We start from the raw sequence: 23,298 nt of genomic DNA, 5'->3' as shown, positions 1-23,298 counted from the left end.
CTGCTTTCACGGGTGCCACTGTTGTGAGATCATGTCAACTTGGCCCACGGCCCCTTCCACATGTCCACTCCTATATGCTCCTAGAGCCTCTAACAGTCGTTCATATAGTGGGACCACGTAGTAGGTTAAGTCCGATTACTCGGTCCTATGGATGGGCGCGAACTATATCACTTTCCATGGCATAAGAGGGTTTTTATCCTTATATCTGGGGAAGCAATTAAATTAACACATCATATACATACAGTAATACATGTCATAATATCCACAACATCAACCTTCACCCGGCGTCACCTTCCATATCACTCAAGGCGAGTGATTTATATCAAAACAATATTTTATGCAGCCCGATAGCGTCATCAGGTGACGACGGGCAAAACGGATGTATGTATGTAGAAGTTTGGTGGTATTATCCACTACAATATTAATATGATGAAGTGCTCATCCTATACCTAGGTTATCAGGGAATATGGTATGGTGGTTTAGGGTATCGGCAATAATAGTAAATTAAGTACAGGGTGATAACTAATGTAACATGATTATTTGAAAGTAAGAATACGCCAAAATAACTTTGCAAGTAAATAATGCATAAAATAACTAAGTGTTTCTCTACTTAGGTTCTCAAGATGATCAAAGGATGATTTCGTGGCTTGCCTTGCAACATATGGTTTTCTGGGAGCTTCAACGTAGTCATCTGGGTCCACGTCAGCTTCTGCAACAGCTTGATAGACTTTCTTCCATACAATCTAGCGCATGCACACAAGAACAAATAATAAACAAAGCTATAAAACTAAAAGCTATAAATAAACAATAAAATAACAACAAAAAGTTGTTGCTAGCTAAAGAGATAACAACTGCATAGGTGATTGGAGAGATTCATAAGGCTTTTAGACGGATCTCGAATTAAGATCATCATTGTATAGCCAGACGGTTATGATCTAAAATTAGAGTGATGGATGATAGATATTGGAAGAGAGATCACGGATCTATGATATGGTTTTATGTAGCTTCGCATAATGCGAGATTGATTTATGTACCACATGAATAAAGATCAAGTATGACTCGAGACAAAGGTTGATTTGAATACAATGAAATACAGATAGATATTGGTCGGTTAAAAGTCAGGGCTTGCTAAGCCATTGAATAGGAATAAGAGTTTAGACTGTATATGGAAGAGGCTATGTGGCAGTGTGTTGAAAGAGAAGGCGATAAGCTAGATGAGGTTATTTTGTGATAAACAATGTAAGCTTGGAGTCAGGAGGATGTCGATAACTGGATCAATGTGCGAGTCGGGATACCATGGTCGTAAGACAGCTTGAAGTGGTGGTTTAAAAGAATATTGTGGCAAATTGATAGATGGATGAACTTGAATAGGCTTTAGTTGTTTCAAAGAATAAGATTAGTTTTGACATTTCAGAGAGATATGATTTGGGCTTATAGTTGCAAACGATAACAGTGGAGGCTAGAGTTACGGATAGGATGATCATGCTATGATCATACGTGGCTCTATAAGACGAGTGGGTGGTTTCATGTGTTAAACACCGAGCAGATTTAGTGTTTAACCCAAAATATTGTCATGGACAGATACAGATAAAGGAATATAAATGGATTGATAGTCTGTGAATGGTTGCGGATGATTAAATTGGAAACTAAGGTTAACCACGTGAATTGCATACGCATTTATAACTAAAATACGCATTGAAAGAGAATGAATGGATCATGTATGGTTGGCTCGAATCAAAGGAATGGTTAGTCAATGATGGTAGACTGCTGAGCTATTGAATTAAATCAATAGTTCGAATTATATGCAATTTGGTGTATAAGAACAAAATAATTTAGAAATCAAATGATGTCGGGTTGGAATGGATGATATGAACTCGACGCTCTGAATGGCATCGATATTTTAAGGTGAACTCTAGATTTAGGTAATATAATTTAGATAGATAAGAACAGTTAGCCACAAGAGTTTATCGGATCAAGGGTTGGATGAAAATTTGAACAGATTCAAGATACTAAAAGAATAATAAACCATAGGATCAAAATTAGGTTTTGACTTTGATGTTTCGGATGGCGACGAAAATATCGCCGTTGAAGCTTTCGAATTTTAAATCCGAGATTTAAGGGTCAAAAGAATTATTTGAATCAGGGAAAAGAATAGTTTTTGAATTTATTTTGAATAGAAAAAGAAATTGGGATGGATTCCAATTATTTTATTTTCTCTTTCTCCTCTTATTATTATTATTTTTCTTTAACTTCTTTTCTCTCTCTTTTTGTTCTCCCCTTTTCTTCTCCTCTTTCTTTTTTTCTTTTCTTTTCTTTTTTTTTTCCTCTCTCTCTCCTTTCTCCCCATCGTTCTTCTTCCTGCGTTCTTCTTTCTTCCTCTCCCGTGCAGGCTACTGGGAGGGAGGGGGCGGCCAGCTGGGAGGTCAGGTGGCTAGTGGAGGATGGCTACGGCACCAGGGAGCCGAGAGGAACTGGTTCCCCTCGGTGAAGGCGGCTGCAGCGCCGGCAAGGAGGCTGGCGGCGGCTGCTGGTTCAGGATGGCGACGGCGACCATGGAAGCGCCAATTCGGGCGAGCTCCGGGGAGGGCGGCGGCCGGGGAAGGTCCAGGGAAGGGAGGCGAAGCTTTCTGCAGCCTCAGCCGAGGCCGGGGCGGCCGGGAGCAGCGGCGCGACGTGCGCCGGTAGGGGGAGAACAGGGGAGCGACGGGCGGCGGCGACGCCGGTGGGTTCGGCGGTGATTTGGTTCGGGAAAATGAGGGGAAAGAGGCAAACTGTTATGGAGAAAGTAATGGATACCTTGATTTCTAAGAAGAGACAACGTAGCCGACGAATTTTGAAGAACAATATCGCTGGCTGCACTGTGACCGGCGGCTTCACGGCGTCGGCGATAGTAACTCCGGCGATGCAAAGCTTTGGCCGTTCTCGGGGAAAGTAAGAGGAGGTAGCGGCCTCACTTTCCTCCATGGGTGGTGGCCAGGAAGGATGAAGAGGGTGGCTACTGGTGCAGAGAGGCAGTGGAGAGAGGCGGTGGCGAGGAGATGACGACGAACTCGACTTAGAGTTGGCTGCTGGTACGTCGGTGGCGAGACTGTGCTTCTGACGAAGACGCGTGGCGACGAGGTGGCTGGGAAGCAGCTGCGTGGCCGTGGTGGCCGGCCAAACGGTGTGCAGCGCCGCCGGTATGAGAGGAAACAGAGAGAGCGAGATAGAATTGGATGGATGGCTGGCTGAATGGATCTATTGGAGGGACAGATGAACGAACGAAACAGCGGTTCGTGTGAGATCGGTGGTAAATCGGAATAAACGAATTTAACGATTTTTTTATTTTATATGAGTTTGATAAAATATGAATATAAAAATTGAGATTGGGCTATTAGAGTAGAGGGTGGTACGGTTAGAGATTTTGGCGGCGATGGTTGATACCTAGTGTTTATCGAAGAATTTGAATTTGATGGCAGATAATTGAGTAGACGGCAATTCGCGTAGGATTCGGTAGAACTTTCTAAGTAGTGAACTCAGACATTTATATTTGAGGTGTCTTGGAGATGAATATAGAGATTTCAGAATGTGGATAGTAGTATGGATAGAGATTTGATATGGTACTTGGATAGAAATCAGATGAAACAAAATTAAATAAATGTAACTAAAAAAAATTTTTGGATATCAACATGACTTCTAATAAGGGTATTTATGAACACTAGAATTTTTTGGCACGAACTTGATAAGCAGATAATTGTAAAAGAAAATGGATTGACACTGGACTCTGGAATCAATGGTGGGAATCAGGTGATGGTTAATCATGGATGTATTTGAACCGATGACAGTGATTTAGATAGATTGTGACAGATAGGAAAAAAATAAAAGGGAAAGAGATGGAATGGACTTAAGAGCTCCAACTCGACAAGACAAACCACGAAACTAAAAAAACATTTTCGCAAAAATTTTGCCCTAAATTTCTAGTTTGTTACATATAACATTTAAGAAAATAAAATCGTGTTTAAGGGACTCTAATGTATCTTTTTTATTTTATTGCATGTCCTTCTTACGTGCCTAAAGGAACTCTTATAATTTTTATCTCTAACAAGGGTCGTATCATAAAATGGCAAGGATATTTCCGTGGGCAACTTTGACTAGTGACCTCACTCCTTTCTCCCTCCCTGGTTTCTTTCTCAGGCCACGTTCGGTTAAAATGATCCTAAGGTAAGCTATCTGGCGTGAAAAATATAATAATATATTAGTATATAATTAATTAATTATTAATTATAAAAAATTAAAAATAGATTAATAATGTCCACATATGCTGGCTTTGCTTACGTGAAGCTAAAAAGACTAGGGGTATCTCTAGGTTATATATGCCCTAAGTAGTGTGACATGATCTCTTAGTACATATAACTAATTAATAGTCAAAAATTTATTCTATGATTGTATGTATTTAATCTGCTTTACCTAAATTGGTGGAAACGAAAGGAAAGCTATACTTGTGAGCATAAAAGCTAAAGCAGGTAGTGGTGTTTGGATCAAGACATGCAAGGAAGCTGGGCTACGAAGCTGATGAACGAAGGACTGATCTAAGGGATGTTGCTGGTGTGATGGTTCAGATGTTCCATGGGAATTCTTTTTCACTGTGACTGCGTCTAGGTGAACTCTAGAAAGTGTTTATGAGTGAAATAATATGCAATGAACAAAGCATGACTTTACTTTGTTAAAAATAAGATTCTACAATACATTGTTAGGTGTGGTATGCATTAGGAACAATTTAATAGGATGAATACGACTGCTTTGGAATTGGTGAATAATACCTCGAACTGTTATCTACATTTCTCACTGTGCCACTTGTGGAGACATCGTCTTGAAGGTGTGAGCAAGAAGATGAAATTAATTGTGCGTACAATCCAGCAGGACTGGTGTGAGATCAAATGCTGCGAGGTGCATGATGGAATAGGTCAATTGACCCTTATTAAAAGGCCACTCGACCTAAATTAGAGCATCCCCAATAGCTCATCCATTCTATCCTCCATCCTAGAAATAGAGAATGAAGAATAAAAGTTAAGCTCCAGTAGAACATCTATCTCATTATCTATTTTTAGATGTCATCCATATTAGGAGAGAGAACATCTATATTTTGATGTTCTCTCTCTAATCCTCCAAATAGATATAGAGGATGTCATATATAGATGATCTGCTGGAGTACAAAAGGATACGAAGGATAAAAATGTTTTAGATAATTATCCAAATAAAGATATGGATGACCAAATTTAGATGAGCTGTTGGGGATACTCTTAGTTACTTGATGGTCACTCAATGCAGAGTACCAATGATTTTATTTACGGGGCCATGTCAATGAATTATATATTTTGCACAGTCTGCTATTGACTTACAATTACGATGCAATGGAAGACGCATTGCAAATAGGAAGGCGTGTTTTCCCTTAGTTGATAGTATAAGCTCACTGCAACAATCAGGGGCAGAGCCCATTGGACCGGCGGTTACCAGGTGCCCGGGCCAAGAATCCAGAATTAGTTATTACCCTCATATGTTTACTGCGTGGGCATCCCCGACCCAAATAGAGGCACCCCTCCTGTTTAGCCCAAGCTAGTTTTAGAAGGGTATAATTAAGCCCAACAGAATTACAGAAAGAAATCGAGGCCCAGGCGGCCAGGCCGAAACCTAATACTGCAGGAGCAAGCAACTCGAGGACGTTTCGTATTCCAGAATCCAGAGACCGCACATTCGCACGTGACGCCTACGCCGTTTCAGCTTCGATGCTGCTCCTTGCATGTGCACGGCATCGTCTTCCCGTCCGGCGGTCCAGCCTCCGCCGGAGCTCGCCGCCTCGGCTGGCTCGGCCACCTGCAGACCTGTCGCCAGCCGCCCGGCCCGCCGTGCCTCACTGCCGCGTGGCAAGCGTCCGTCGGACCGTCCGTGCGTGCGTCGCCGCCCTGCAAATATATCAGCGCAAAAGTGGAGAAAGACGAAATGGAAAAAAAAAAGGTGTAACTAATCGAGTGGCAGTCGATCGGTTCTTGGATAGTTGGATATGCCCACTTGCAAATATAGTGAGTAATTTCATTCCTATCAAATCATTGAAATGGCTTATTCTTTGTTGAGAATTGAGCTCTGTTTCTCTCTCTTTTAGGCCTATGTCCCATGGAGGAATGAAGACGATGACATCATTTATGTTTTGCATGATTTTTGATGTTTTGCGAAAGGAGATTTGGAGATATGTAATCTATGTTTGACACATTATTATTTTTCAATATGGTACTCCTTATTGGTTGTTTATCTAATGTGGTGTGTAATTTCTAGCTTTTTTACGCACTTTTTATATTGTAATCGTTAGAGATGTTATATTTGTAGACAACAGATATCCATATAGTTAATATATTTTGGTTATAGAATTATATATTACTCTATAGATAAAAAAAAAGTTAGGCGCCTTGCACCTCTTATTTTACTCTAGCTCCGTCCTTAACTGCAAAGGTCTAAATTTAGTTGAATCCATCAGTCGATTTAAGTGGTAACTCTAGTGCGCATAGCACTGCAATGCTAATTGTGGACTAAGTAGAGTAGAAGGATAAGTTGAACTCTGCTCAACACTCTGGTGGTGCGATAAAGATGCCCGGTGTTTAATATACAGAGTTGAATTGTTCCCTAAATAAAATCAAGTCATGTGGTCAGATTCAAATGAATTATACAAATAAAGTGGTGGAATGTATATAAGGATGGAGAGGAGTTGTTCTTGTTACCATCTCCTAGTAATACTAGATGAAACCCCGCGCGTTGCGGTGGGCACATTAGAAAAAATAAAATATGTATGTAAGTATGTTTGAACCTAAAAATAAATTGATAGACAAAATATGCCCTAAGTAAGAAATACTTGAAACGACATCAAGCTCATAAGCTAACAATGTGGAGATCTTTTTTACTCCTTGTAGCATATGATGACTTAGAAACATTAGAAGCACCAAAAACTCCTTCAGATTTAGCTATATGCACACATAATATTAAAATGTATAAAAAAATTACAAAGGGAATAATGGAGATATAAGTGAGTAGTTCTTCTACCTAACCAAACAGGAATATAATATAGTATACAATTTCAAAAGTGAGTAGTTCTGCTACCTGACCAATTAAATGTGATATTTGCATCATCAATTGCTAAAAGTGCCAAGCATGGACAACTCCTTTTAAGTCTAAGGAGTTGCAAATTTATAGTCACTGTCACAACACCTGTCAGGCTTATAATGGAAACATTGCAAGCAGAATATTTTTAGGAACAGCGAGATCTTCACCAGATAACTGGGTTTATATAAGCTGAGTTAAATTTATGCAAATATAAAAGTAAGTTTTCTTTATTTGGTTACAGAAAACTGTAGGTAGTAAATACTGTAAGCTGGAAACAGTAGGTATCTAGTAATAGTATATAAGTACTAAATCTCATTGTTTTTCACAGTTTCTTCATCGAGAATGATATGCATGTGAGGAAGCTTATTTTTCATGTAATTCAGAATGTGAGCTAGCATATAATCCTAGAGTATTCTAGGGCAAAAAACGGTGGGCAATTCTGATATCTGGATGTTTGTTCTTCAAGTTGTCCTGATACCAGGTGTTGGCTCCGTGTGTTACTAATTCATGTCCTTGCTTGTCAAGAATGGCTACCATTCTAGTTGAGAACAATGATCTTACTGTCGTTTATTGGGCTTCTTTCCTTTTGATGTTTGAGTCTCTGCTTCATCTTCATCTTTGGCAACATGTTTTGTTCATCACCACCATCTTCGTCACTATCATCGCTATCATCTTCAGAGTCAGATGAGCTGCAAGTGAATGACCTTCCTGCAGGTGGGAAACCGTTCATTGTTGCTTCAGCCACCTCTACAGCTTTCTCTGAATGCAGATCAGCTACACCAAGAAGCAAATCCTACAAAAACAGAATTATTTGCCCATTGATTAGTACAATTGAACTGTACCCCCACGATTTTGTTTTAAGCAGATAAATATTTTTTGATATATCACAATGATCTATTTGTTTGTTTCAGATTATTGCTAATTATCTAGATTAGCATATTTCCTAAGTAGAAACAAACAGGACCTAAGACAATCCAGTTTACCATCTCAATATATTCCTTCTCATTTCCTATAGGCGCTTCTATATCATACTCTTCAGGGCGCTTATTCTGAAAATAAATTACATAAATTGTAGTTTATTAACAGCAAAAACACCCATCTAATGTAATATCAGCTAGAAACATACTTTTACATCGAGCTGCAATTTATCATTCACTCTTCCAAGAACTACCCTCCATTACGACACCCAAAACAAAGGCAAAATTAGGTGAGCAAGGCAGAACATCATTCAACTATATGGGAACAAACAACCTGTTACACAGTAAAAGTTTCTTACCGTGATCAGAGCATTGTGTTTTTGACGGGTTAAGTGGGGTAAAAAAATCAACATGCCAGCACACTACTGACTTCTTTTCTCGAACAACATAGCATTGACTTGGAAAAAAATCGACATATATATGTGTAATCCATCCAAATTTGCTACCGGCCCGTTATTTTCAGCCGCCGGTACTATGGATTATAAAACGAAGACAGCACACCCTAAGATCGCTATTAAAGGAAAAAAAAGCACTTGGGGCTGGTTCAAGTATGCCTCCACGTAATACTGGGCACACGGATCGGCCATATCCTGCAAGGATGCATTTGAGATGATGTATCAGCGACGGGAGGGAGAGTGGGGAGCAGGGAGCGCTTGCCTGGAGCGAGCTTTCCTCGGACTTGAGGGGGTCGAGGGAGAGGACGACCTTGGCAACGATGGGGTTAGCGTTAGCGCCGGCCGCATCGGAGGGGGCTCTTGCCGAGCATGTTCTCCCGCCGCCACCATGCCACCACCGAATCCGCCACGTCCACGCCGCCACCTCGGCCCATGTCTCCGGTGGAGTTGGGGCGCCGTTTTGAGTGTTGTGGTCCGACTTCTCCAAGTCCGGTGGCGTCTTGGCGCGCGAGTGAAGGCGCGGAGAGAACGGCGCTGTCTTTGGACCTGGATCTCGCCTCGGACGCCCGGCGCGACGCCATGCGAGGCAGAGAAGGAGGGGCGCAGGAGAACAGAGAGAGAACGCACCTGGCGGTGGCAACGGGGCGGAGAAGGAGTACGGGTACGCAGGAGAAGGAAGTACAACTGCAAGTGGGCTGGGCTTCATGCATTACCAATCGTCCAGATTAGATCCGACTGCTGAGATTTACGGGTGACGTGGCTCAACCACAGTTCATCATTGGGTCTTAACTATATAGAAAGAAGGGATGAGTTGTGTGCATTTCTATATCACCTAGGTTTCGGAGGCATTAGGAACTCCTGATATCCATTGTTCCCATGGCATACTGTTTTCAGCTGTGATTCTACGACTGGTCAGTAGTGTGAGATGATCTCTTAGTATCACTAATTAATAGTTAATAATTTATTCCATGGCTGTATATCTTAGGATGCTTTAACTAAGTTGGTGGAAAGGCAAGGAAAGGTACACTTGGGAGCATAAAAGCTAAAGCAGGAAGTGTTTGGATCAAGACATGCCTGGAACATCGTTGCAAGGAGGCCAGGGTATGAAGCGGATATAAGAGATGTTGCCGGTGTGATGTTTCAGATGTTTCATGGGAATACTTTGTCCCTGTGACTGCCTCTGGTGAACTCCAGAAATTGTTCATGAGCAAAATATGTGTTCTTTTCTCAAAATAAAAGGCTACATAGTATATGTTTACCGTTAATACTTTTCGTACTGAAAGGCAGGAGATCCATTTCATTTGCAATGGAAAATTGTTGGCTAAAATGATGAGATGCTGAAAGTATGGTTGTAAATAACAAGAAAAACTGTTGCACTGCCCTTTCTTTTAGTTTCAAGTGGGATAAAGATTAACGTCGCAGCATGTGTAGATTGTACGTTTCTAGCAATGAATTAATTCTATATTAATTTTTTGCATTGTTCTGTTGTCATGGCCATTTTTAGAGTAAGCTTCCGTCAGTGGAAATTCTTTATAACAGCTCCCGCCAAATGATTTGAAAAATAGTCGCCGGTAGCTAATTTTATCCTATAATCAGATGACTTGCGACAGCAACAACCATGCTTATCAGATACTGCAGTTTGAACAAGGTTTGCAATTCCAAATGAAATCAATTGTTTCCTTCGAATTTCATGATTTTGAGGTGGATCAACATTTCTTGGGGGGGGGGGTCAATTGATGTTTGACAGAATTTGGTATATATTTTTCAGTTTCTGGCGTCTAATTGGGGACTAAATTCAAACACCCCTCCCCTGTCCGATTGTTGTCAACCCTAGTTCATATTGATAGAATTGTTTAAATAAGTCATTAACAAATAAGTAATGAGAAAATCAGTATGGACAATGGTATGTTGCAGATGTACTCCATCCACACAACTTTTGTTAAATTTAAATTGTGGCTAATAATCATAACAAAAGCCAAAAAATAGGGGTAAATATTGCTGGTCTCCCCCTACATCCTTTTAGCAAGGTTATCTTCTATTGGGAACACCATCCTGTGAACAAACCACATAAGAACTTTGATTTTAAGTGGAATCTTTAATCCTCGTAGGATCATCCTACAGATGCTCACACTAGAGTTCATTAGCACTATATGCATAGAGCAAACATAAAAAGTAGCACGCTTTTCATTTGATAGTGTACCCATTGCAAGTTGTTGGACCACTAAAAAGTAATCGGCACGGACACATTAAAAAATGAATATATGATTAATTAATTATTAGCTAAAAAACTTAAAAAGTGGATTGATATTATTTTTTTAATCTACTTTTCTGGATAAGTTTTTTTAGAAAAAAACATAGTGTTTAGTTCGGAAAATATATATGTGAAAAACGAAACACTATGGTTTAGAAAATTGAGGGAAAGAACGGGGCCTACCATAGTGGTTACAAAGAACCATTTGCTCCATATCTGGAGCTTTTCTATTGATTTGTCAGCTAAATCAGTGAGTTGTGTGTAACTAAAGCAGATAACCAGAAGAGGTGAAGTTTTCTTTTACATGAAACTGCAGGAGAGTTTCGTAATATGCTATATATAAATATATTGTAAAAGATATGTATAAGAAAATATTTATAGGGAATGAACAAAATAAATTCAGGAACAAAAGTTGGAGTTCATGATTCATATGTGAAATTTAAATTTATATGAAATTATTCAGGCCAGTATACCGGAAATTAGTCACCACATTAGGAGTGGTACTGCTGGTACATAAACAACCTTAGGCCCTATTCTTTTCTGACTCTGGATCTTGGATTTTTCATTTGCAAATTTCCCGAGCTTGTGAACTATGTTTGCTGAAAAAAAATCATATAACCTTTTTCTTAGAAATACTTTTCTGTAACAACGTTTCAACCTTGTAGTATAGTAAATGCATTCATTTATAATCTCAAATAACTATGAAAAAAATCAAATAATCCGTCAATCTAAGCTTTTCGGCTATTTCAAATGGGGCTAACTGCCGCGGTTTTGAACAATGGACTAGTTGATGGTTTCTGCTAGTAATTCTAAGATAGCCTTATGCAGGTTATGCAATTCTATGTAGCTTAACTACAGTGATAATTCTGTAGAAAAATCTTGAGATTGGCAGTTGGGAATCACGCAAAGGTTGGACGCGGCAATCCGGCCCATCCAAGGAAGGGCCTATTAATTTCCAGTCAATTTACTTGTAATGGCCTAGTTTCCTAGACCATTTACTTTATAATCCCAACCAAGGCATAATCAATTCTGGGCTGATTGTATCTTAGCATCTCAAGAGAATACTAATATTTAACTTTTAAAATTTATATTGCGTTTATCAAAAAAAAATATTAGATATAAAAATTACACACTCCTCCAACAGAAATCTAAAAATAAATAACTTATATTAGGAACACATATTCTTGTCCCAAATTTAAGACACAAGTGAACTAATTCTATGCATTATGGATCAATTATGGCCGGCCACACCTCTGTTGAAGCATCTCCAACAATACGCCAAAGCGATTTCTAAACGAGAACTTTTATGGATACCAATTTTATTTCTAAAATATTTTCACTCTCAATCCTAGCCTAAAAATATGGATCAGACCTAGGGAAGCAATCATGCTCCGTCGCGTGTTTTTTTTCCGGCGGCGCAATATTTTCCTCCATTGGCCTAAATAATATGGCTTATTCTCATGTCAACTGTAATCCCATTTTAGGCTTAACTAAGATAGCCAATATTATTTGGGCTGCAGTTTCACATGCCTGGTAGGTGTCGTCCAGTAAAGCAACAATGCCTCCAAAAGAGAAAAAAGAAATTTAAGTGATATTGATAACATTGAGCCTAGGAGGCTAGGAACTGATGATAGTCTATTTTGGCCCATCACTTGGTTGCCAGGTTAAAAGGATGAATATATTCAAGTTGCTGAGCATGCATCCTCATTAATTCTGCTAACACTTTCCAGTTCAGTCAAATTATATGACATATGCAACCAAGCAACACATCTTATATCCATACTCAACCAGGCTAGATTGGGGTGAGTAACCAACCGATCCTTGGTAGTATTTGGTAAACAAGTCTCTTATTAAGCTGCTAAAGAGCTTGGAGCATATCAAAACAAAAAGGAGCTTGGGGTCTACTTATTGCATGTGAGGCTATATAAGGTCCAGAGGAAAATGGCAGTATTGTACTTTTGCTGAAAATAAGCGTAAGAGAAATAGCTTATTTATTATTAAAAAATAATTTATAAGTAAAACTTTTATATACTTCGAGATTTAAAAACAAAACCTAAAAAATAAAATATAATAAAAACACTCAAAATTAACTTTAAATTTAAGTTATAATTTATAAAATCAATTTTGGTTTATAAGCATAAGCATAAACGGCGAGGTAGGGGTGTCAAACAACTACTTGGGCCCACCTGTCTTGAATCAAAAACTCATGCTATTGCTGCCGTGCATTGCAGTTGATAATTAGCAGTTACATAATGTAACAAATCACAGATGCACTGTGTTGCATGATACACAGAGTTCTCATACAGATGGTACTTATTATGTGTTCAATATCTATCATGTACTATGCAACAGCTGTGCTCCTGAAATTAGACAGCATAAATCGGTTTTAACTTTTCACACTGTTAATAACTTTTTGTGCTATTATTGTGTGCTATTGAAAATTGATACACTTTATGTCTTTCAACCTCATATTTTCACTTCTGCTTAGACTAATAAGCCAAGATTTGTATGTTCAAGAAGTTGATTTTGAGGTTCTCTTTTTCCAATGTAGTTTTTTTTAGCTTTTGTTTTTAGATCATTTAGTACATGTATATAATCTTTTATTCACATAGTATTTTCTGTTTGCAAATATGGTATTTCGCTTTTTCCTCAAAAACCCAAACGATCACAATTTTATTTGCTTTGATTTCCACTTACGTCAAAATTTCTAATATATATGAAATTAGAGCTATACATGTATTACTTATACCATTATATATCATGTACGAGTGTAAACTATGATGGAATTATACTTAGCCAGCTAGTAGTAAATGGGACTTTCAACTTTGTGCGGAACAACTTTTGCCAAAAAAGAAAATACATGTACTTATCCAAATTTATTCCATTCTTACAACTGTAGTAAATTGTTCTCCTTTACCTTTTGTTTTGTGCCAAACATGACTAAATATATAAATTAATTCGCACAAAACTACAAGTGCTTTGACCAAATTATCATAAAACTGCATATTTAAGGTTGTGAATCACAAAACTATAAATTTATAGTAGCAAATTTCTCATAAAACTACATATTTAAGAGCTTGCATTACAAAACTACAGATTTAGCTTAAAGCTATTAAAGAACTATAAGTTTTGGAGTTCAACTATTATCTTATCTAAGCTACAAAGCTTATAATTTTTTTTAATAAAATTGATGTTAAATATGTAGTTTTATAATACAAAACCTTAAATATGTAATTTTATGGGAAAAATTGGTGTTAAATCTATAGTTTTGTGATATGTACCCTTCAATCTGTACTTATGTGATAGTTTGATCAACCTACCTATAGTTCTGTGAAATTTACTACTAAATATATTATATAAGACATGAGAGCATAACTGTATTGTTACATGTCGAGATTTGAATTCATTTCATCAAATTCAAATGCACTTCATTTTCCTTTATTGTTGCAATTTCTGAGTAGGTGAAGCCTATAAATAGATCTGCACATCCCCCCCCCCCCTATAACCCCACCCCATAACACACACGAATAAATATGTTTTTTTGATCTCAGAAATGTCAAATGAGTGATCAAGAATACATTACTACGCTGTGATTGTACAGTACTACACTTGTCATCCCTTTCTTAAGTTTTTACATACATATTATTAGGCATGGGAAGCATCATGAACAATTTAGGATAACTCCTGCTCTGGTCTTCCAAAGAGACGCCAGAGTGCAGGACAGGTTGCCTATGCTCCACACTGTGCTACTTGAGAATGTTATTTAAACATGGTCTACAGCAAGCAAATGAAGTAATGTGTAGGACCTGTAAGGCATATTGAACAATTAAGCAGCTAGATAAGTACTACACTATCAATGGTGATAGATATATATCATGCTTCTTGTCACTCGGTGTTGGCTTTATTGAAAATATAGGAAAACTCAGTTCAACTCCAATCTGCAGTGGATAGGCAGCCTGGAAAGATTACGAAAGATGAAAATTGTGGACAAAGTTTTAGTAACATTATTCATAATTATTACTGCACACGGCAAACATTTAATGTGATGCATCAGACACTCTGTGGATCTTGGTGCTACATGCATGAGATGAGAGCAGTGGAAGCGGCTACATAAAAATTTGTGTATTTTTGTATGAGCTTTTTTTTTATCCTTAAAGTAGGTACCACAAGGGACCACTATTTTATATATAAAATTTGATACCAATAGAAAACAGTGGTATCTCCTGTTACTTTCTCAAGGATGATAAAATTGGTCTTTTTTATACTCCTATTGGTAGCTTTAATTCTTCACCATTTAGCCATCTATTGTGGCCACTGGACAACAGTTTTTCCACGCAATTTCTCGAGGCTCTGCTAATATCAATCAGAAAAGTACCACTGCAAAAATATCATTGATAAATGCCTAAGTCTAAGAAATGTTATCGATAACTTTGAGTTCTACAAACTATCATCGTATAAATGACTTTGCCTAACAAATACTATCGTCATTAGGGTTCAGTCCATCTATCATCATTAAGTACATTGTTCATCTTATAGGACTTAACAGAGTATGACTGGCGGAACACTAAGGCGATAATATTTCTTAAACAGAGTCGTTTACATAGTGACATTTCTTAGAATTTGATAATTTGATATTTGTCATACAGATATATAAACACACACGCATGTGACTTTTTCCGTTGTACATGCCATGACCATCTAATAAACTGAAAGAATCAACCTCAGGGTGACCAACACAGTAACGTGCTCCTATGGTATCGGCATGAAAGGTACACCCAAATAAAAGAAAATTAGCAATCTAAACCCTAGTGACTTGAGCCACAGTAAAAATTTGAACTTCGAATTTCATCTACGCGGTGAAGAAACAAAAGGACGAATTGTGCCCAAACATGTGAAAGGGTGGAGTCATGAGAGACCTTCTATATGATCAGTTGATGACTAGGGAGCAAGTAATAAAAGAAAATTAGCAATCAAGACCTCAATGACTTGAAGCAATGCAAAAATTTGGACTTCAAATTTGATCTATGCGGTAAGAAATCGTTTGTAGTTTGGCACCAGGCTACAATTCAAGTTGATGAACAGGGAGGAAGCCTGAGAGGATAGATCCCTCTGATACTAACTTTTGTGTTTTATCTTCTCTGAAACTAACTTTTGTGTGGCCTGCACAATACAACTAAAAAACTAGCAGCCCTAGTGGCTAGTGCCACCACTCGACATTTCAGTGAGCTTATTCCCATCAGTTTCTCATTATCATTGTGCGTTATATATTTACTTATGCCATCAGTTTCTCATTATCATTGTATTTTTTGCATCTACATGGTGCTACATTATGTTATGCATAGGAGCTTAGTCTCAATGGTATTAAAGAAGGAAGCAACTGAATCCTACCCTGCATTTGATTTTGGGAGGTGGTGAATACCAAGGTTTGCAGAATTGTGGAGGGGCCGAAACCGTGACCTGGCGGAGGAGTGATAATCGATGATAATCATGATTATCACAATAATCAAAACCATAAAAATTTAAATCCAACTATTTAAAAGAAATCATCATGTTTTTTTTTTGGAGAAACCACACGGCCGTACCAAGCGATACTCTCGGTGATTTAATCAAAACGATTATACAGGTTTGGAGAACGATAATCGCGTGATAAGGGCTTGTAAGTTGACATCGAGATTATCACACCAACCCTTGGGCTAAATGAACACTAATTAGCCCTTCCTCTTTTGCACCATGTTTTGATTGATTTATGTTATTTTAATTTTTTTCTTCACTACTAGATTCAGAAATTACATAACTATCACCATGATTTTTTTGGGGGGATTTTTCACCAATTTTTTTAAAAATTCAGGTGGTTTTTGTCAGAGCAAACCGTCTAAAACGGATGACACACCCTAGCAATGCCCACGATAATCACGATTATCACCGCAATTATCGCGGTTTTGAAAAGCTATGTCCATACCCGTGGTCGAACTATCGACCATCTCAGCAACACACCGTTATCTAATCTTATTAATTTCAAAGCGAAATGTGTTGCTAAAGGGAGTCCAGTGTGCAATAAGGGTAAAAAGATATATATATATATATATATATATATATATATATGTGAATGTATTAAAAAAATAATAGATGCATGTGTCACAGTGTTACATTTGTTTCTAAACACGAGGTTAATTAATTAAATTTGCTCCTGGTTATACTTCTGTTAGCCAATATAGGGCATGTTTGGGGAGCTTTAGATTCTTAGAAGCAGTTACTTGGTAGCCAGCTTCTGAGAATATAAAAAAGCTCCTAGACCCAGCTTCTGGATTCTTAGTTCATTTTTCAGAATCTGTAACTATAGATTCTCAGAAGCTGTGAACCGTTTGAGGCAGCTTCTAGCAGAAGCAGTTCTTAGAAAAAGCTGTAGCCGGGAGAACTCTCCCAGACAGGCCCATAGACATTTTTAATCAAGTGAATATTAATATATACCTATCAAAATTTACAAATTAATATGTATAACTGGACGAACGCGCTAACACACACAAAGATAATTGATGATACGATTGATATACTCCCTACGTTAATGATTGTTCTACGTTTCAGAGTAGAACGTTTCTTTGTATACCCTATATTATGGGACAGATATAGTGCAAAACTTTTGATCTTTCCACACTCCACTTTGAGTTTTGACCTCTGTCATGTACCATTAAAAACCTAGATGCTCTTATGTGCTAACTTTCTCTGATTTCACTTGCCTTGGAATATGCAAAATACATGTATTCCCTAGGTAGTTGGTATTACTTGCGTTTCAGGTTTTAAGATGTTTTGATTCATTTCTAGATTCATACTAATGAATTTAAGCATATATACACTCACATACATACATAAGTTCATAGATGAACGTATGAAAAATCAAAACATCTTATAACCTAAGAGAGAGAGTAATACTTATTTCTTTATTGTAGTGGATAATTTACTCTTGCTTACAAGCATGTGTAGATTCCAAATTGATTTCATCATTCTTCCTTTCTTTTTGAAATTTCTTTTTGAAATATAATGCATGGTTATTTCAAACCTATAAATGCAAACCCCCCCCCCCCCCCCCCCCCAAACCACCACTCCCCCCTTGCAAAACAGAACCCCCAACTCAGCATGGATGCACAAAATTAATATAGCAAATCCAAGTGTTCAAATGAGCGTTGAAAGATGGACTAAATCATGACTAGGTTCTGACATCTCTTCCTCACCCTTTTCTATGTGGAGCTAATTCCCTATATTGTTTTGGGCATGCTAGGAATCGGGAATAGTTTTGGATAAGGAATACTCCTAGGATGGTATTCCATACATAGATATAGAACCTGATGAACACTAACTAAGGTGGTGTTTAGATTGAGAAAACTTTTGGGAGAAGTGTCATGTCAAATGTTTGACCGGATGTCGGAAGGGGTTTTCGGACACGAATAAAAAAACGAATTTCACGGCTAGCCTAGAAACTGCGAGACGAATCTCTTGAGCCTAATTAATCCGTCATTAGCACATGTTGGTTACTGTAGCACTTATGGCTAATCATAGGCTAATTAGGCTTAAAAGATTCGTCTTAAGATTTCTTCCATAACTGTGCAATTAGTTTTTTGGTTCATCTATGTTTAATGCTTTATTTAGGTGTCCAAAAATTCGATGTAATGTTTTTGGAAAAAAAAATTTAGGAACTAAACAAGGCCTAATGTGCATGATCTTGAAGAAATGACTTATGGTCAACATGGTACATAAATTGATTACAAGATCCCGAATGTGGTCGCCAATCAACCTACGACACCACGAGATGCACGTTTTGGAAACACGTCATGTCTAGTGAGTCTTGTGTTTTCATCTGCATTATACACCATGATTACAAAAAAAAGGTATAGAGTGTCCATTATTATTCAACTGAATCTGAGTTATTTTTGCAAAATAAAGGAAGCCTTTCCTAGATAAGAGTTAACTTAGTTACAAGCTCATGTTGTAAGAGGTTGAAATCATGCTCCCCGGTTACTCATTTTGCTTGAGCTGCAAAATCTTTTCCCGACAATCTTCTTGCGGGCAACAAATTCTTCAAAAAGAATCAGCAACAGCAATCTTTATGATGATGATTTGTTCAGTTTGGAACTTATTCCATCCCAGATGGTTTATGAGAACACAAGAGTGCACCCAGTACAGGTACAGCTAAAAGTACATGACTAAAGAACACTCAGTTATACAAATCTACATGGTGTGATCACCTTTATCCCCTTTGAATCTGAATAATAACACAAAACAACAATCTTCCTGTCCACCTTTTAACCCTTTTGAATCTGAAGAAATAGCACAAGGCAACAGGCTTTCTTTGTTACATGCTGGAGAAGTTCCATCAGTTCGTCACTTCTTCAGCAATGCTCGAGAATAGATCCTCTTGCAGTAGGGACTAGTCCTGAGCAGTTCGACATGAGGGCGGATCGCGTTCGTCAGTGCAGAGTGGAGTGATCCCTGAAATGATTTATCACAATAATTCAATTATTGTCAAGTCAGGTAGCTGTCATCAACTCATCGTACTCTACTTGATGCCCATCATGCATCAGGTGTTTGTGTACCTTGGAGTTCTGGATAGCTGAGTAGATGACATAGTTTGCAAATGGATGCTGGAGCAACTGCTCAAAGTGTGGCGCAGCAAGGAGCTCCAGGATGATAGTAGCCTTGTCAGCCTCCTTGAAGACTTTCAGGCATTTCTCAACCACATTGCTGCTGAACTTCTGCATGGAGAGGTGAATGTACCTGCCCTGGAACTGTTTTGTAAGAGCTGCATTTGCAGTTGGAACCTTCAAATCTATTACATACTGAACCACATAGTTCCTGAAAACAGAGCAGACAATGCTTATCAGCTATGCAGGTAAAATTGTGCTTGAAAGTACAAAAAACAGGTTCTACAGATGCAATTCTTCTTCTGAATGCGAAGTCTATATATAAGAAACATAAAGTGAAAAATGTAGGAAATGTGTGAAATGCAAATGCGTGTTCTGAAGAAATGACTTATGAGGTGCAGAGTTTAAGACAGCATTTTACCCATAGGCATCTTGCGCAAGCTCGAATCCATTCGCAGCAATTGCGGCAACCAGCTTCTCCCTTTGCTCACCACCTGAACGAGCAATGCACCGCTGCAGGACGCAGCAGCCATGGCATTGCATCCCAATATCGAGACAGTGAACGGCAGCAGCTTCGAAGATCGGCTGAAAGTGACATATTGTTTAGTTTATGTCCCATCAGAGAAAAACCTCGTCAGTTCATTGCGGTCTAACAATCAAACTTTCAAGTTCAGTTGTGTAATTCAGTCAGTAACCGAAGATCGACAATTGCACATTCACATTTAGCATTGAACATCTGCATTCCTACATCGGAATTTTTATCTGAAAAACATTACTGTCAAAAATTGTACCAAAACTGAACAGGTTTTCTGAATTCCATACAGAGAGCAGTAGCAGCATAAAACTTGGCCACATTGTTCAGAAAGTTCAGACGCATGTATGAATGAATTACCTTGTTGTCATTGGCATCAAACGATTGCAAGCACCTCTGCACAACATGATTGCCATTAGGATCCTTGATGAGCTCCAAGAACCCGGGGCGCAGCGCCTCGACGACGAGCTGGATCTCCTCCCTTGTCCCCAGGCTCTCAATCAGCTTCTGCACTGCCCTTGTCCTGAAACCAATTCAATCATCACACACAGTTTACGAAAAAAGATTGATCAAATTTCTTCATTAATCACTAGAAAATTAGCAGGTGATTGTTCAGATTAAGTGATGCAGGATTGCAGAATTGTTACCCGTGGACGTTGAGGGAGATCCTGACGAGCACGAGGGGGTCCTTGGTGAGGTTGATGACGATGGCCATCCTCTGCTCGTCGTCGCAGACGGCGAGCAGCTTCTGCATGAGGTAGTTGCCGAAGGGGTTCACCATCAGCTCGACGGCGTGGCGCGCGACGCCGGAGAAGATGAAGTCGACCTCGCGCTTGCCGTCGTCTAGCCGCTGCTGCAGGAACCTGCACCCGTGCTGGTCCCTGGCGATGTGGTACATGAACCCGCGCAGCCCGGCGAGGCTCTCGTACCTCGCCGCCGCGCCGCACTTCTTGGGGCTCGCCGCCGCGGGAGCCGGCGGCGCGCACCCGCCCTTCCTCCTCGCCGCCTTGCTCCGCCCCCTCGCATGCGGCTGCGGCTGCGGCGGCGGCGGCGGCGAGCACCTGACGTCCCATCCGTCCTGGTCAACGGCGGCGGCGGCGGCGCCGTCGACGAAGACGCCGGAGCAGAACCCGGAGAACGGGTCGAACAGCGACGCCGCCGGCCGGGGCGCGTCGACGCGGCGCCTGTCGACAGCGAACGGCCGCGACACCGGCGGGAACCCCTCGTTGCCGAAGAAACAGAGGCTGGACGTCGGCGACGTCGCACCCCCACCACCACCACCAAACCACCCCATCTCGGCGGCGGCGACGCCATCCCCCTCCCCCTCCCCGTCCCCCTCCACCACCCCCATCTCCGCCAGCTCCCTGATAAGGCAAGAAACCTCGAACCCGCCACCACCGTCTCCGAGCAGGTCGCCGTGGTGCAGCATCGGGATCTCCTCCAGCAGCCTCTCCATCTCCGTATCCACCTTCATCCTCCTCCTCCAATCAAAATCTCAAATCTTGGCCTCAAAAGAAACACAGACGCGATCAAAGAAACATCCTGGATCGATTCCGATGGCGATCGGGTGGTGGTTTCTTGGAGGTGGGGCGTTGGGGCATGCAGGGAGTGGGGGGGAGGAGGGGGGGAGGAGGAGGTTTTATACTGGGAGATGTAGCGGGAAAGTAGTGAGGAGTGAGGTGAGAGTGAGGAGGAGGACGAAGGAGGGGTTGTTATTTTCTTTTTTTGGGGAGATGCGACTGGGCATTTTAGCGGTTTTTAGTCAAACATGAAACTGAATTTCAGGCATGCGGAGGAGTAACATTCTGCGGTTCACTATGTGCTGTTTTTTGTTCTTGCTTTTTTTTTTAATTACCTTTCTCGCGTAATATGTGTATTTCTGAAATTTCAATGTCTCATAAAAGGGTTTTTTTAGATTACAAGTGCACGGTGGTCCCATTAATCACCGTATATTTAAGTGACTGCCGATTTTACTCATGTCTAATAATTTGGCTCTACTGTGCTAGAAATGTATTTATATTGAGATGGAGGAAGTAGATGTTTATTACAGACATTTTGCAGTTACCTTTTGTTTTTTCAGTGTGGTTGAGATTGTCTTGGTGACCCCCACAATGTTCATTTGATGGAATCAACATTCAGTGTGGATTGCAGTATGTGAAAACACATATTGTCTTTTTTTTCCCCTTGTAGAACATTCTGAAGAATGGGCTGAGAATAATAACATCTTTTATTTCTCCTAGTTAAACAATATTTCGTGGGAAATAATTATTAATATTTTCGAATTTCACTATACTGTTGAAAAATATAAAGTTATTTAATCTCTTATATTTGTCCATCAAGAAGAAAAATTGATGTTCTAAATTATAATATATCTCTAGTTTTCAAAGGAAAAAAAACATTAGGAGCGAGCACTGAATAGCTCCATTTTTAGGTGAAGCAAATAAAGAATATCTCAGCAAAAATCCTGGCATTTACCAGGTCAGGCATATCTATTTTGAGGTTAACAACGGTCTCCCAATGACCTGGCCCACTCCTCTCCATTGTTTCCTATGGACCATGAATAATGCCCCAAAATCTGATTTGTCTCAATTTGTGAAGAAGACATGAACTGTATGCAAATGGTGCACTTTTGGCCCCACTTTTCAGTGACCCAATCCATCACCTTTTTCTCAGCTCAAACAAATATCTCTTGCAGGATATTTCTCTCTTTGGGTCCCCAGCAAGAGCAAGGAGAGATATTTGTGATGGTAGGGCCCAAAGGGATATGGGCATATGCTAGCATTGCATATTTTGGATAGAACTGGGTGTTATCCATAGGATGTGAGCTCAGAGCCATATGGTTGGACATGGACCATGGCTCCTGCACTTTTTGGTACACATGACTATACAATGTATCCTTGGCATCATATCAGGCTTTGTCAATTGGGGCAGATCTTTGTTGCTCATCCTGGGATTCAGAAAGGTCAGCAACTGCTGGTGTTGTGCATGGAACAATGGATTATGCCACTTTGCTAGCTAGGTCCTTGTGTTTGTGTGATTTGTGCATATCTGTCTGCACAAGAGTTAGCATAGATTAGTGAAGTGGAGGTAGCTTTGCCTGTTAGTTTTGTTGGGATGTAACATTACATGGGTTCAAATCTTAGACTCAATAGGAGTGTATTTCCAATTGATTATGATAGGTGAGATATCCATTAAGAGCGAGGAGCTTATGATGAAGAGTGTATTTCCCATTGATTATGATAGGTGAGATATTCATTAAGAGCGAGGAGCTTATGATGACTTCGTGAATATCAAGGTGTACCCGTTCAATCATCTGGGATGCTCATGCTCCTAGTGGTGGGATGTGCGAGTGTGCTTTTATAAAGCAACATGTGCTATGAATGTT

The 23,298-nt window shown here is 39.6% G+C and overlaps 1 protein-coding gene and 1 pseudogene across 1 annotated transcript; both read right to left on the bottom strand.

Annotated features, from left to right (window-relative positions):
* Window positions 1–2,233: 2,233 nt before the first annotated feature.
* Window positions 2,234–8,353, bottom strand: LOC102706709 (annotated as a pseudogene).
* Window positions 8,354–18,825: 10,472 nt separating this feature from the next.
* On the bottom strand, window positions 18,826–21,544 carry LOC102722631 (putative pumilio homolog 8, chloroplastic). Its single transcript, XM_006663969.3, has 5 exons — window positions 20,561–21,544; window positions 20,274–20,436; window positions 19,803–19,966; window positions 19,334–19,592; window positions 18,826–19,229 (listed from the first exon to the last, which is right to left on the bottom strand). The coding sequence occupies exons 1-5, from the start codon at window positions 21,385–21,387 to the stop codon at window positions 19,122–19,124; spliced, it is 1,521 nt and encodes a 506-aa protein (XP_006664032.3). The 5' UTR covers window positions 21,388–21,544; the 3' UTR covers window positions 18,826–19,121.
* Window positions 21,545–23,298: the final 1,754 nt, after the last annotated feature.

The sequence above is a fragment of the Oryza brachyantha genome, chromosome 12, assembly GCF_000231095.2.
Source record: "Oryza brachyantha chromosome 12, ObraRS2, whole genome shotgun sequence".
Taxonomy (NCBI): domain Eukaryota; kingdom Viridiplantae; phylum Streptophyta; class Magnoliopsida; order Poales; family Poaceae; genus Oryza; species Oryza brachyantha.
Note: the sequence above shows the minus strand (reverse complement) of the source record. Positions and strands in the feature narration are given on the sequence as shown.